This window comes from Cryptotermes secundus, unplaced genomic scaffold (assembly GCF_002891405.2).
Source record: "Cryptotermes secundus unplaced genomic scaffold, Csec_1.0 scaffold289, whole genome shotgun sequence".
In the NCBI taxonomy this organism is placed as follows: domain Eukaryota; kingdom Metazoa; phylum Arthropoda; class Insecta; order Blattodea; family Kalotermitidae; genus Cryptotermes; species Cryptotermes secundus.
Genome location: NW_019722431.1, coordinates 129393 through 145420, shown reverse-complemented (window position 1 = coordinate 145420; position 16028 = coordinate 129393). Strand labels below are relative to the sequence as shown.

The following is a 16028-nucleotide window of genomic DNA, read 5'->3' as shown; positions in this document are numbered from 1 at the left end:
ACAAACCACTTAACTCAGACTGACGCCAGCTCACTAACAGTCGCGGGAGACCCCAAGCTAACACCACCTAGCAGCACAACTCGTAACTACAAAGCATGCGCGCGCAACAGGTCGTTCCCAGTTATTTTTGGGTCCCCCTTCGTATTGTATTACACTTCTGTGGCTCCTACTGGCTAATACATGAGAAAACATTTAGTTACATATGGTTTGTGCTAACTGGTCAAGTGGACTCAAACTGGCTGGCAACAACACGGCTTTAACATCATTTCTATTCAAAACCAGCTTACAGGTACTGAATCTCTAATTAAGGAAACATCAGGACAAAGCACATCTGTAACTAGTTCTACATATTGCATTAACAAAAGCAATTTTATACTACAGTAAAACTTGGTTATAGCAACATCTGTTTCTGCGACACCTTGTCTATTGCGTCAAATATTCAATGGTACGAACTAATTCCTCATAAAGCAACTGTTTTTATACCTTGCTTAGTACGACATGCACAAATGCATCAACCTCGTATGTAACGTCATTTTCATTCCTGAATTTCTCTGATATCGTGGGAAAGTTCGATGTGTCTGCCCACCCTCACTTTCTCTACTTGCTGACGTGACTGTCCTGGAAGAATACGACCGCGGGCTGCAAGAGGAGCGTGGGTTTTATGCGAGAACAAGGGTGTGGGGTGGGACTGCGTGAATAGTGGAAGAGGACGCGGCAGGTTGTTAACTGCATTCCTTTCCTAGAATCTCGTCTAACAGGACCTCACATTGTCTACTTACCCTATAGTGTTCCTGCCTAAACCCAGAGAAGTGCAGTAGCGAAAACATGGCAATGAAAAGAAAGTTTTAAGCATTGAAGAGAAAGTTAAAGTGATTGATGAAATAGAAAATGGAAGGAAAAAAGCTGATGTATGCCACGAATTTGGTTTGGTGAATTCTACAGTACAAACGATATGGAGAATCCATATTAATTCCACGTTAATGTTACGTTAGTCTGTACTTAACTACGTATTTCACTAAAAAATGCAACATTTTAACTCGGTTTTTGGTAGATTTTTACGTGACTAACATAAGGCTACTGTGGAAGTGCTCATTTCGGTTACAACGATATTCGTTTATAACGACACTATTTTTAGGTCCCTTTGATGATGTTATAACCAAGTTCTACTGTATATTCTTGATGACCAAATTAAAAGAAGTGTAGACCTTTTGCAAGGATTCATTTCCCAGTGGAATATCTAATATATTCCTGTTTGTTTCCTAGTAGGATCTAATGTTGTTACCTGTGAGTTCGCCTGCTGGAATCTGAACTCCTTTCTGCCCGCTGTCCTTCCTCATACAAGGCACCGACCTGACTATCAACAGCAGCAATATCCTCAACTACACGCTTCATAACAGCCCGAACTGTGCGCGGTTCAATTGTGTGCAACCAGTCACGTGTTTCAACTGATTTCCTCAACATCTATACAACAAACAATTATAGCATAATTGTATGTTTCATTTTCAACATTTTATGATTGATATACTCATATTATTCTAAATGAACCTGCCTGAGACACACTGAGCCCCTGCATCCTGACATAATGGTTCAGCAACTCTTGTGCTGCAGCTCTCATGCTGGTGCAGATTTCTGCTTCACTGGTGAGGATTCCAGATCCATGGCGATCTTCAATATTGAACCACTCATCAGTCTGACTTAACTGCAAAATTAAAACAAAACATTTATGTCCAAATTTGCAGTACACACAATGAGAAGTTGAACTTCTTGGTTTTTCTTAAAGTAGATGTACCAGAATACTGAAACTGCTTGTTTCTTACATCAGATATATTCAATAAATTCTAAGTTAATTAAATTTAATATGGTTGATGAAACTGATACATATACTGGACATTTTCTTTCATCTTCTTTTGGTTATAAGAAACATAGCCTTTCAATAGCTGACTCTACTACCATCATCAGTGAAGGTATGAAACCTACTTTGCTGGGTCTATTAGATGGGCTGGGGACAGAGATTAACTCTGTCCGATGGACCAACAAGGTAGATTTCATGCTGTTGCCTGGTGATGGAAGCAGAGCTAGTTTCAGAAAGTATATGTTTCATTTAATCAACATGAGATAATGGAAACGGCCCACCATATGTGTCACAGTCCTTCAGACTTCACCTGCACAGTCTCTTACCAATATCCAGGCATAAAGATCAGAAGGAAATGATGGGAAACAGGTGGATTTTATATTATAGACGAGTAGGTATTAAAGCATTAACAGTCATACAAGTTAGACATCTGTTACTGTGTATAATTTCAGCTACTGTATGGTTCTGTCCATAATAGTACAAAAAAGTAAGTCATTTTTCACTTCATGTGTTGTAAGTCTAAATATCGTTGGGATCACCGAGTTTCTGGACTTTGTCCGAATTCTAATACTCTGAAAGATTTAATATTTCAGAAACTGGATTTATTTCTGTCCTCAGTTGAAAAGGTCAGGAGATGCCTACTCACCTTTGCACTTGAGGCAGTTAAAAGATCCACTTTCCAAAACACTGTCCTCTTCCAGAATGCTAGACTGTGGACAAGCCCAGAAATTAAACAATCTCAAGTGTGTATGACTGAAAGAATCCTTTAGAATTGACTTCTAAATTTTCTACAGTGAAATCTTGAAGCAGTTCTCCTTAAATATAATGCAGTATTCCTGCAGCTGACTTAAACTTACCAAATAGTGAACACTGGAAGTCTCAAATTCCAGACACATTTTTGAAAGCAGGAGTAATAAGGCTGGAGGAGACTTTGAATCGCCAGACACACAGAAGCCTCGTGCGGTTGCTGTCAGATGATGCAGAAAGCCAACCACCAGATCCTCACGTACATTATCTATACAGAATACCTCACAGAAATGAGGTTTCAAGCCAAATGTTAAATCTGGCTGTGAGAAAATCTGGAACATGGAACATTATTTTCACTCGTTTGCTGCTTTAAGTTACAAACTGTTGAAAATGATGTGGTAGGATGCTTCTAGTGGCAAATCATGAAGGGAAGGGAATTCTTATACTGTGAGGTTTGAGATTTCCACGGCAGAGGATATTAAAATTATGGCCTTCTGGGATGTGACATCATGTACTTTAGTAGACAGGTACCAACATTTTGAACAAACCTGCTGTCTCTGTCTCCAGGATAAAAGAGTAGTGAATATTCAGTGTGGCAAGAGGCAATCATACCTCATTATATCCTTCCTTTCTATGCCTTGATCACACAACTGGTTTCTTGCCTTCCAACTGAAGCTTTGCATGACATTCCCCGATTTAATCCTTTCACAAATTATGAAGCTCCTCATTATGCAGTCTTCTCCTCTTACTCTCTCTTAGATCCAAATACAGGGTTATTAAAAAAGAATGAACCGATTTTATTATGCAATATTTTATTAAAGGAAAATAATACAAAACTCCAGCCAAGTCACAAGTATTCTACTCACAATCAACTTTTATTTTGTCTTACAAGTGTTCAATGTGGCCACCACCTGCAGCAAGGGCAACATCAATGTGATAAGAGAATTCCTTCCAGGCGTGCATCAGCATATCACGATGCACTGAGTTAATCGCTGTTGTTATTCGATGTCTAAGGTCATCGAGGTTAGTGGGTAGCGGTGGAACATAAACGTGATCTTTTACATATCCCCACAAGAAGAAATCATACATGGTGAGGTCTGGGGATCTTGCAGGCCAAGCACAAAGAGCAAGATCTTGGGCCTCCTTCCGACCAATCCATCACTGGGACACTTTTTCATTTAAAAAAGCTTGGACCATCAGGTGCCAATGGGGCAGTGCTCCATCTTGTTGAAAAATGAAGTCATGCGAATCTGCTTGCAGTGAAGTGAAGAGCCAGTTTTGGAGCATATCGAGATAGGTTTGTCCTGTAACGGTGTTTCCTTCAAAGAAAAAGGGACCATAAACCTTGTCCTGAGACACAGCACAGAAGACGTTCACCTTAGGGGAATCTCTTTCATGCTCAACTGTTTCATGTGGGTGCTCTGTTCCCCAAATATGCACATTGTGACGATTGACTGTGCTGCTCAAGTGAAAAGTCGCTTCATCACTAAAAATTAAACGTGAAATGAAGGTTTCGTCTTCCATCATTTCCAGCATCGAATCGCAAAATTCCATCCTCCTCCTTTTGTCGTCATTGGTAAATGCCTGAAGGAGCTGCAGTCTGTATGGTTTCAAATGTAGACATACTGTTAGCACACGCCAGACAGTGGACTGAGGGATCGCAAGCTCACGGCTAGCTCGATTTGTTGACTTCAGCAGGCTCGCCTCAAATGCAGCACGGATTCTCGCCACTTGTTCCTCTGTTGTCCTGGACTTTTTCCTTTACACAGACACCCACTCTCTTGAAACTGTTGAAACTGTCGAATGTTCTTAGGACAGGGCGGATTAATGCTGAATCGCCTTCAAAAAGCACACTGCACCGTGACAACCAAATTTCTTTTCGCAAACTTGAGAACGCAGAACACCTTTTGCTGAGAACTCGCCATTCCGAGGGTAAATGAACAACTGAACATTGCCGGAAGAACGATGCGACTTCAGCGCCCCTGTGGCAGCCATTCACAACTTAGATAACTCCTCTTTCAAATGGTCACTGACTCATTCCATGACAATGCTTGAGAACTGGAGCAGTGCATCATGAAATCGGTTCATTCTTTTTGAATAACCCTGTATTTTCTTCAGCACCCTGGTCTCAAACTCCTCAGTCTATGTTCTTCCCTTAATATGACAGACCAACTATCACACTCATTTCTACACTTAAACTTTAGGTGTTCAAGACTAGAGATATGAAGATGATTTTTACCCGAATGGTTGCTGATGTACTGATAATCTACTGTACCTTTCTTTGCAATGATAACATACAGAAATGGGGAAAATCTGAGGAAAAGGCAGAGAAAGGAGAGGAGGAAAAGAGGAATGGCAGGAGAGGGAAGAAGTGGAGAACAACAATAAGAGAGATAAGCAACAGAAGAAGATGAGGAGAAAAATGAAGAGAGCAAGGAAAGAAAGAGGAAAGAAATGGAAAATGAGGAACAGGATAACAATTATGCTATAATGAGTAAACACTCCCCAATCAGAGAAAACCATTGCGACAACAATTTACAGCACAGGTTTAGCAACATGCTACATACAGAACTGACACATCAAGGTTTCTGTATAGGAATCATTTCTATGAAGGAAACATACCAGAAGATCTTGCAGAACACCTTTCACTTTTTCAACAGTGGCTAATACAAGAGAGGTGAGCAGTTCTGAGAGACTTGTGGAACCATCTCCATCTTGGCTGATGAGCTTCGGAGCAGCGAGGCTCTGCCTCACTTGAGCCAATGTGTTAGCAAAGTGAGCCTTCAAAGCCTGCAGGTGGAAGCGACACTGGCGGCGTCCAGCACGTAAAACAATCTCTGTTCCAGTTCTTAAAATGGAGGAAGGCAGAGGTTAGTTCCACAACTAGCAACGCGATACTGTTGTCTTAATAACAATTTGTATAAACAAGTTGTGTCCACTGCTTTCCATCTACTGTGCAATCATAGTCATGCAAGTGGGATAAGTTACCATGCATTATCATCGCATTCTATACTGTTCTCGTTCAGTATGTTCCCACCACTGCAGCACTACTGTTTCAGTTTGCTTTTCTCTTGTAAAGATTTTCATCATGTTTTCCCTTTACTGCATGTTCCTTCATGTTACATCACCTGCATGATTTTATGATCACCCTGTTGAAAATACTGATAAATTTGGGATATGAGAACCTTATGTTCATTTTGATAAAATGTCTTGTCTGCATGGATCAACTCTATGAGACCTGAGGTTCCCGCAGCATGAATGTGTCCATTCGAGAGAAGGCTGGGTGGGCCACAGAGTTGGCCTGGATGCAATGGCAAATTGTCAGGAAAAGAAGTGCTTAAGAGAAGCTTTCTAAAGAACTGTCCTCTACATAAATAACTGTTCTTGTTACCTGGCAAAGTCTGTATCAGAGAATAAAGTATTCATAGCTTGAAGCCTGCGATGGAAACGATCGAGCGCCCGCACCAGCACCACTGTGTCTCCTGATCCACGCTCTTGTTCATGTTCTACTCGTTTTCCTACCAGACTGAAATAGTGTTCCATATTGCGCAGCACAAAATTTCCCAGCTGCGACAGCGCCACAGAATCCAATTCATCACTGACAACAAAACACAGATGTACAGTATCTGTCTGTCCATCCCCTTCAGTAACTTTTTATGGGGCTTACGCATCAACAGGTGACCTATGTAACTGAGAAAGTTACTGCCACCTTGTCTGTTGGTGCATGCATAGTCAATTTGTACTTTGTCTTCAACAATAAATTGACAATTGTCAATGTGCTGTAATAACTACAACATGGCTTTGGATCTGCCAAGAAATGAAGAGGGGGCAATTAATTTTATTACAGATGTGGAATTGTTCTGAGCAAATGCAACTAAGAGAACAAGCATTCTATGAAGCTATGCATCAACAATCCAGTTTGCTGGCAGTGCACCACAGAAGATTGTGGGAAGAAGGTCAACATGCATCTTTGAATTTGGTTTCAGAATAGTCATCTCTCCTTTATTACAGCTGTTTGTTTTACATATGGATGGTACCAGCAAATTAATTTTATTTTCTGAATAAATCTTAAAAAGGAAAAGTCACAGATGTAGGCCATAAAAAACTTTGTGTCACCTGTTAATATGCTAAGCATCTGTTTGAAATGAGGACTTTATCATCAGATATTTGCAATTTACGTTCTTCCCCTGAAGTGACCACTTTTCAAAACAGTGTACTCGTAAAACAACTTCACTTTAAGAGGAATATTTTTTAATGCCTGGAAAATAGAATGATCAGAGTTTTGAACTGAACAACAAGAATAATTTCCTAAATGTACTCTGAATTTCATCATGAATCTGATTTCTGTTCCTTTTTAACAGGAAGCTATGAAAGATAACACAAGGTACGTATACATACCACTGTTGAATGTTGTGTAGGCGAGGTCTGTTGATGAACATGTCATTGTACGAGGCTACAACCAGGCAAAGGTCACTGAGAAAACCCGAACTTCCAATATCCACAAATTCAATAATATCCTGAAACAAAGAGTGGCATTACATATCTAACATTAACATTACCTAAATATTGCAGACAGAGGGTGGTGCTACATTTGGAGTTCAAATCTCAACTTCTAGACTGGCCATCCTGACTGGAATTTTCATGGTTCTTCAGTCTCTCCAGGAAAATATCAGGGATAAAGCTGGTAACATTTACACGATTAATGCCTTTCCCAGCTAGATCCTTTTTAAATTACAAATTTGCAAAGTAAAATCTAAAACACTAAACAGAGTTTTAGCTCTTTTAATTTGGAACTGTCTGTGATGTTTTGAAGAACCTCTGAATTTTCAAAAGTTATGCCTATAAAGGGCACATTCAATTGAAAATAATTTTGGTTAAAGAAACGTGACATTTTTGAAGCTGCCTCTGCTTCAGATATGAGGCAAAAGTATGAATTATATTTTGCTGGGTCCACAGAAGGAGCCAACCCTTGTTCCTGTCTGGGGACAAAAGCCAGGACTTGAGGTTTACACTTACTTTTGAGATGAACTGACCTGGTCTTGCAGTCCCTCTAGCAGAGTTAGCTGTTCACCCAGTCGAGTCTCAGCATGTGCCAGAAACTCAGCACATAAGGAATCTGCTGGTTCTTGCAGCTGAAGCAGCAAATCAACTGACTCAGCTAGTTCCTTTGCTGAAGCCTGTGACCAAAACCAGAAAGCAGATCTTAGGAGTCATCATTATTTAGTTACAGTCACTTCTTACCACACGTAAAAGAGTTGATACTGTAGTTTCAGAAATTACTACATACAGGTAGATACATTATTTTATCAACAACAAGGAACCTAGAAGATACAGCATTCACACTGTATTGCCATACTGAACAAATGACAAAGGGAAGATTATTGAAAAAAGCACTGCACTGGTCATCACAACAAAAAAGATGGCAAAGATATATGTGGAACATGTTCTAGTGACTAGATATGGGGTTTAGATTGGTAATTGGGTTTACTGAACACTTATATATTGTAGCTACAGGTAACTGCTCTCACTAATTCACACACTCTACATCTCACTATAGCACGTGTTAAATCTTTTCAGCCTGCTGGTCACCAGTCACTGCCTACTAATGTCCTCTGCTTCCATGCTCATGGCTGAATAGTATGCCATTTCTTTTGTTATGATATGGGTTCCATTGTGCATATTTCAGGACTCATACTCTTCTCCGATGTAGTCTTTTAAGTCGCTTTGGAGTCAAATAAGGTTTGTTGTAGAAGTCATCACTAATGGTGGCAGTGTACCTGGTTCTCTGGGTGCTTCCTGCTCCAGTAGCATGTTCTCTGCACCAGTAGTTTCCATGTCCATGTCAGTAGTTCTAAGAGGTGCGAAGAATTGATGAGTTAACAATGCTTTTTGAGGCATCTTGGCAACTGTGGATGTTAGGACTGGTTTAGTCAACTTCTTGGCTGCCTGTTGCATCTCTTTACTTTCTGGAAGTTGTTGTCCTGGGCTCCTGATTCTACTGAGGTTTTGTTTACTGCACCACTCTGTCCTGCCTGTGCACTCACCTTCAGGAAGATCACGACAGCCTTTAGTTCAGTGTTACCGCATACATGCTGTAAAGAGCACTAGAAGGTGATTTCCCATCCAAACCTTTGCAAAAGTTTACTGTGTTCTCCTTCACACTATTCAAAACAGAGGTTCACTCAAGAGCTTTTGCTCAGTTTAACCGGTGTGCAACCAGAAAGATTCTCAGTGTCACTGACTTCATGTACTCGTTGCACTACAGATGCTGCTTCTGGGTATTTATTCATGATGGCATGACATTCTGATTTCATCAGTGCTAGCTCCAGTGTCCAGCATTTCTACAACTCACTACTGGAATGATCATCATCTTGGTGTACACTCAAGTTCCCCGCACTGTTCGTTTTTCTCACTAACTCTCATTAACTACAACAGCTCAACTTCTCTTATCCTCCTCTCAAACACCACGGTACATGCTGAGTCTGCTAGTCTTCTCGAGTCGCTGCTTGGTAATGGTCTTCAATAGGCATATAGCTCAAAGAGAACACTGTTTCCAACACTGTCTATGATTGTTGCATCCATATCCGTTGCATGGAAATGTGTTTACCCAGCCGATGTCTTGCAATGGAACACTTAATCATGTCAAAATATATGAAATCCACTCTGGTAGGCCGAGACTGGAGGTGTACCTTTTCTTTTTGATTATTTAATGATGCTTTCAGTGGCCAGACTATATTGTGTCAAATGAATGGATGAATGATTACTGATGAATGGGAAAGGACTTATATTTAATTTTAGAAATACACTTCCTCTGAGGAAGGGGAGGGGGAAGATTTACTTTCACTATGGTGGGACTACAATTTATCAACAAAATGACCAGTGGGATGCACAAGGCTGAGAATCACAGGCTTACAATATGATCCAATGGAACACTACTGTGCTGTACACTCACGTTTTAATACAAGATTGGGTCAGTACAGTCAGGGCACAACATCTGAAAGTTACCTCCTTGCTTTTAAATTGATCTCGCAACTTTTGTTTCAGTTCCTCAACAATGGCTTCACAGTCACTCTGAATGCCTTGAAAAGATGCCATGTTGCCATACTGCTGTAAGACTCTCTGAGCACGTATGTAATCTTGCACTGCCTGAAGTAACAATATAAACAGAAAACATATTACCTCTGATAAGTCACACCTCTGATTTACCACACAGAACAAAGATAGCATCATTTGTTCTAAAAGGGCAGATGCCAGCCACTTCTCAGATGAGACAAGAAGTGTTTAAGTTTTTCTGGCAAAAGAATAAAAGTTTAAAATCTCAAAAAAGAGACTGCAGCAAGAACTATGTCATCTACTTTTCAAATGCTTCAATCTGTGTGGTAAAGCTAGCCAGAGCTATAAATCAGCAACTAAACAAGACTACCACCTTCTGGGATGTGATGTTATAGAGTCCAGCAGAAATTCGAAAATGTTTTGAAGAAACATACTGCCTCCACCTTCAGGGTTGAAGAATAAGCCAAGCAAGCTGCATACCGAAAACCTGATTCAGGTATATGCCTAGACAAGTGACCAGAGAAAACCACTAGGGGCAAGGAAGTTGGAGGCTTTATGTCCCTCTGAAATGTCACCAAGCTTCTACCAGACTACATGGTGTAATATCCAGTAAGATAGCACTCATCATAGTCATTTCTATGAGAACCTCAAACCCACCAATTATTACACAATTTAGTCAAACATTTTTGCATATAATTTCCACTACAACATAATTTGACTATGTTTTTCTCCACTGTTACATTCTGTAGTTCCTGAAAGCTTGGCTGATACATCATTTGTGGGTATGCTTATGATAGGTCTCCATGGATAGCTCTAATGGTTCATGGTTCCCATCAAACAGAAGCTACTTACTCACTCTGTGTATGTGCCAGCTTCTTTCTTACATTCTACAAGAAGTTACTTGAAAAAACTGCCTTAATTTTGAAGATATGTTATCACATGAAAATTCAGGACATTGAAATTAAGTGGAACCTGTGTTGCTCCTTTCACGGAAGGTGGGAAGTTAGAGCATAGACAGACTGGGTCACCTTCAGTTGCAAGATGTTCATACAAAGATTCATGAAAATCTGTCAATTAGTTCAGAAGTTACCAGGGGTGAGTTGGCATACAGACATGATAATAAACAGACTAAACAGATGACAGATGATGTACCATTGCATACTGTCAGGAAGATATGTATTACTTTGCTCATCTGTATTTGGAATGTTTTGTGGGGCCTGCAAGATCCATCATAAACTTTCAGCATTTCATATACATGCCTGAGAATAATTCCCTTCCTGAAGTGTTGCTTTCAGTTTTCCTGGCAACTTGAAAAGGAACTGGAGACGTTTAAGCAAGGAATGCACACCTGAAAGTTTAGTAATTTGCTGCCTTGTATCCTGAAACAATTTAAAATCATCACCAAAATTATATGGATCATCGAAATAGAAAATATCAAAAGTACAAAACAAATTCTAGGACACGCTTCATAAACCCAACTTCAAAGATGTTTTCTGAAGTCTGCACAAGAAATGAGAGACATGTTCCTTAACTGGAAACTTCCCACAGCAGTGACAGGCTTGCTGACATAGGAAAAGAACAATGGAATGCAAGAACGTATGCTTCCTCCACTAATGTCAGATTCATGCAGCATATAAGTGGCAATATCCTACAATTTGTTGTATGCTCCCTGTACAATTGCCTCTCAACCAGGAGACAGATATTAGCTCTGTGTGCATATGTGTATAATATAAACCCACCAATCAACACTATACCTGTAGTGTGCATGATATCTGTTCAGAGAATGATGTAATAGATTCCATGTTTGCTGCCAGGAGATCCATTTCATCTTCCATCTTCTTGAAATCACTTTTCATCTGCAACAGGCAGAAAAGCAGGAGTTTAAAAGCTATAATAAGACATCTACACATTAGTGTATTCAGTATAGTGACTGACTACAGGCTGGACAACCAAGGGGTCAGAGTTTGAGTCCCAGTAGGGTCAACAATTTTCTCCACATTGTCCAGACTGGCTCTGGGGTCCACCCAACCTTCTATCCAATGGGTACCAGGGGATAAAGTGGCTCGAGCATGAAGCTGACCACTCACTTCCAGCTAGTGCCAAAATTAAAAAATGGGGATCTATACATTCACTCGCCCATACACCTACATGGTGTAGTGCTTAATTAATTAAGCACAGGGACAACTTTTCCTTCTTTTTTTTTTTTACACATCATTCTATCTTGAGCAGCAAATTCAGATCCTGGCCAGTAATCTGTCGATTTGATGAACTTCTTATTTTCAGCAGCTAGAAGTATAAATCTATGATTAGCATTTTGCACTCCAACTGAAGTTTAGCATCCCTCCTCAGTCCTCCCATGCAAATACTAGGATACTAGCTTACAGCAGACCTACCAGAGATTGTATGAAGATATAAATTGGCAAAAGTTTCTTGATCTGTTCCTGTGGTAATCAACTGAACTCAGTTCCATTCAAGACATTATCCCTTGCTGCAATCAAGTAGACCTGATCAACAATTTTAAGTCTTACTGTGCAAACTGCATTCACTTGATGCTTTCCTAATCGTCTGTATAAGCTTCTAGTGTCTTGTGGAGATAGTTCATACTGTGTTACTTCATATTTTGGTTAGTGAATTATGGAAATAATCATCTGTGTCTACACTCTTGCTTCCATCATATGATGGCAGCCATGAAACATGCAATTTATTTATGTGAAATATTCCAGAATCCCTAAAGGAAGCAGATTCAAATGCTAGTTTCAAGAAGAGTGATAGTAAATATAAATATGCAAGTCATTCCACACTGGCCTCTGTGAAACAATCACTGAAAATGATTCAGGACTGGGCAAACCAACACAGCACTTACAGTGAGGGAAAGGAATGAAGTCCCATGGATTGAACTACTCGACATCTTTCTCCTTCAGTACGTTCCCTGTATTCCCTGCCAATCATCTAGCCATTCTGATAACAAAAATGTTTGTAGCAATAACCATGCCATAAACCTGGGCTGGCTGACATACAGGGTGTTTCATGACTTTAGGGCATAACTGCAGAAGGTGATTTCCTAGGTCTTTGTGATCAAAAAAGTTCATATAAACATGTGTCCGGTTTTGGATGGTTACAGAGTTATGACTGTTTTAAACTCAGAATAGAAGGTAACTATTACTGACAATAAATGGAACAAAATAATAAACCAACATAATATATGATACATTTAAAGTATGAGTGTAAAGTTAACTTCGTGAAATTACCTTTAATTTGAAGTTATTGGTGCTTAAAGCTGATTTTCAAAAATGCCACCGCCGGCCGCAACACAGGCTGCCGCTCGGTTGTGAACCGCGCCGGACATACTACCCCCCCCCCCCAGGCCTAAGGTAGCTCTGAAGTGTCGAGATAACGAGAACGCCCTGTCTGTAGCTGGCTAAAAATAGCGACCCGCCAGCTGACAGCCGTGGTTCACATGAGGGTGCGTACGGGAATGAAAAAACAGTCCTAACTCCGTAACCGTCCAAAATCAGACACATGTTTATATGAAATTTTTGATCACAAAGACCTAGGAAATCACCTCCTGCAGTTATGCCCTAAAGTCGTGAATCACCCTGTATGTCAGAGAAGGCTGGAGGAGAATGTCACACTAGGCAGACAGCACAGTCATCTGTGACACCGCCTACTTGTCATGTGCCTCTCAGAAGGCTCCATGTGCAGGAAATGTGAAGAGGACGTGCAATCCTCCTACCATATACTTTGCCAATTCCCAGGTATGACTAGACACATGACACTTCCTGTTCCACAGTTAGAACTGAAGGATATCAGGTCTTGGTCATGATAGTTTCAGATACCAGTTTCCAACCTTTTTTTGTCTGCGGCCCAAACTTTGAGACCACATTCACCTTGTAAACCAAATGGCACAAAATACTTTCTACATGCACATTTACAGTAATTTTAGCTATCAATTTTCTTGATTATTTCTGGAGCTCATGACCCAACTGAAGGCCCTTGTCCCTCAAGTTCAGGTCACATCCCTGGGTTAGGAAACCCCTGATTTTGGTTCTAGGATTACAGTCAGGGGTCTCTGATGAGCTGCAGCAAGACCATGGGTGCCCAATGGATCCAGCATTGACCTGAGCACTTGAGGTGACTGAAAGTTGTTTCCCACCATCCACGAGAGTTCTTTCCATTACCTCAGCATAATAACATGGCAATGAAAAGGTGAAATAGACCAAACTGCAAAAATTAGATAACAAATGAATATATATGGTTGCAGATACCTTTCTTATGGTGTCTGTAGCCGAGATGAATTTGTTGTAGTTATCGTACACAAGGGTCTGCATGTCTGAGTGCAGTGCTTGTATATCTTGTACAATCTCAAATTTGTGATCCATGATCTCGTTCAACGAGCGTTCCTGAAACAATTGTTACACATAAAACCAAAATTTTCCAGTACACACAGAACATATGTGTAGAGCAGCCATGTCAAACATGCAGCCCCATAGCCACAAAGTGCAGCCCCTCAACTTTTAGAGCTAATTGATATTAAAATCAATATTATTTTAGTAGAAATATTTTTTGTAAAGACAATTTTCCAACAAGACCAGAAGACAAGAAGTCTCACGCAGACATAAATTAGCAGGCTGCAAGAAAAGTGATTCTGATAATTGCAGAAGGGTTTGTCTAACTAATGGTTTGTAAAGTTCGTGAAGGACAAACTATTGTATTTCAGAAGGTTAATGCACTAAAATGGGCACAGCCTCACCACCCCAAGTATTTCCAAGAATCTCTTTTGGAGGCATAGTAAGAATGTAAGGAGGGTGGCAAGGGATTTCTACCTTCAAAACTAGCTTGCAACCCCCAGCCATTGTCTAATGGGCTGCTAACAAACTTTCACTTTTATGAACTTTGAGACAAGATACACCTTCCTACTAGTCCGGTAGTCTCTTGTACATTATCATTCAGTTCTTCTTCATACAGCGACAGGTGCTGATGTTACATTGTGATGAATGAATAAAGGTTATAATTAAACATTAAATTATCAACTACGACTTTTCTTGTATATGTACAGTAACTTTTAAAGGCACTGTCGCTTTCAAAAAATTAAAGTAGCAAAAGAAGAACTATTGAAATGGAGCACCGTGTTTTTCAAGAAAAATGGGAAATCGCTTATTTCTGTTGTGAAATAGAAGGTAAAATTACATGTTTGATTTGTGGGCAAAATATAAGTGTTCCACTTTAGGTAATTATATTGAAATTATTCCTAATTAATAAATAGAATTAAACTTCCTTGTATCAAAATCTAATGTATACTTCTATTTTGAAGTGCAGCCCTGGACTATTATTTATAGGGCTGAGGTGGCCCTCTGTACAAGTTGAGTTTCACATGCCTGGTGTAGAGGGACCTTAATCCTCTCGGTTGTTAGCAATGTCACTGGAAAATTAAATTTCTGCAGAATGAACATGTGTATCTTGACTGGACAAATGGTGTTGGCAAAATGCTTTCACATCTCACTTTCTGAGGCCTTAACCATATATTAATATGTCAAATATAAATGACATAATTACCACCAAACAGTAAGTGTAATGATCACAGACTATATCTGGGAGTAGTCATTCTGCATTAAGAGAACCGTTTCAGTTTAGGCTGGAGTCTGGAAACTGAGCAGCACTTTTTAGTTGATCTGGTGGGAGTAAGGAACAACATAGAGGCACACCTCTACACATTCAGTCAATATTATACACAATTACTGAGTTATTGGACATCATCCATCATCCTGTTTTGTATTAATTTAAAAACGTTTTGGAGACTGGACTTATCTGTCTTCAGGTAAAAACATTTTATGTAGAATCACTAAAGAACCCAAGAATCAACTCATCATGTTAGAACACAATATCAGATACTCATTACTGTTTATGGGTGCTTTATCTTGGTATCAACTATCAAGGGGAGACCTCCACAACATGTGGAGAACACAGTGCATGCATCAGGAGCAAATATCCATGTCGTACATGGGATTCGAGCTTGTTATCCTTGGGCCATACTGCAGCGAGATTCGAACACGCAAGCTTTAGACAGCGTAGATGACAGGGTCGACAGCGACAAATCGACTTTATTACTTTCTATCGCAAACGGCTTTCACATATAAGAAAGGTTATCTGACAACGATAATAAAATGTTATTTTATACCTGTATTAGCTTCTCTAAATACATATCTGGATTAAAATGTTGCCCATTAATGTCATACGGACTTGGAATCGGTTCGCCCATTTTGGCAATATTTACTATATAAAGTGAACACCGTTATATTGAAAGCTCACTTTCCCAGTAATCGCTAGGATCGCTAGTAACTCTGAACCTTATCCAGAACGTTATTGTCGTTATCGTCGT

The 16028-nt window shown here is 39.9% G+C and overlaps 1 protein-coding gene across 1 annotated transcript in view; it reads right to left on the bottom strand.

Annotated features, from left to right (window-relative positions):
* Window positions 1-15926, bottom strand: part of LOC111861349 (vacuolar protein sorting-associated protein 51 homolog) — a 21375-nt gene extending 5449 nt beyond the window's left edge. Inside the window, exons 1-12 of the mRNA XM_033750289.1 lie at window positions 15828-15926; window positions 13918-14052; window positions 11407-11508; window positions 10912-11031; window positions 9605-9745; window positions 7633-7776; window positions 6998-7116; window positions 5991-6197; window positions 5222-5447; window positions 2710-2931; window positions 1550-1699; window positions 1283-1461 (exon numbers count right to left, since the gene is read on the bottom strand). Coding sequence (XP_033606180.1) covers window positions 1283-1461; window positions 1550-1699; window positions 2710-2931; window positions 5222-5447; window positions 5991-6197; window positions 6998-7116; window positions 7633-7776; window positions 9605-9745; window positions 10912-11031; window positions 11407-11508; window positions 13918-14052; window positions 15828-15908 — 1826 coding nt within the window. The 5' untranslated portion in view covers window positions 15909-15926. The remainder of the gene's footprint in view (window positions 1-1282; window positions 1462-1549; window positions 1700-2709; window positions 2932-5221; window positions 5448-5990; window positions 6198-6997; window positions 7117-7632; window positions 7777-9604; window positions 9746-10911; window positions 11032-11406; window positions 11509-13917; window positions 14053-15827) is intronic.
* Between the last annotated feature and the right edge of the window lie 102 nt (window positions 15927-16028).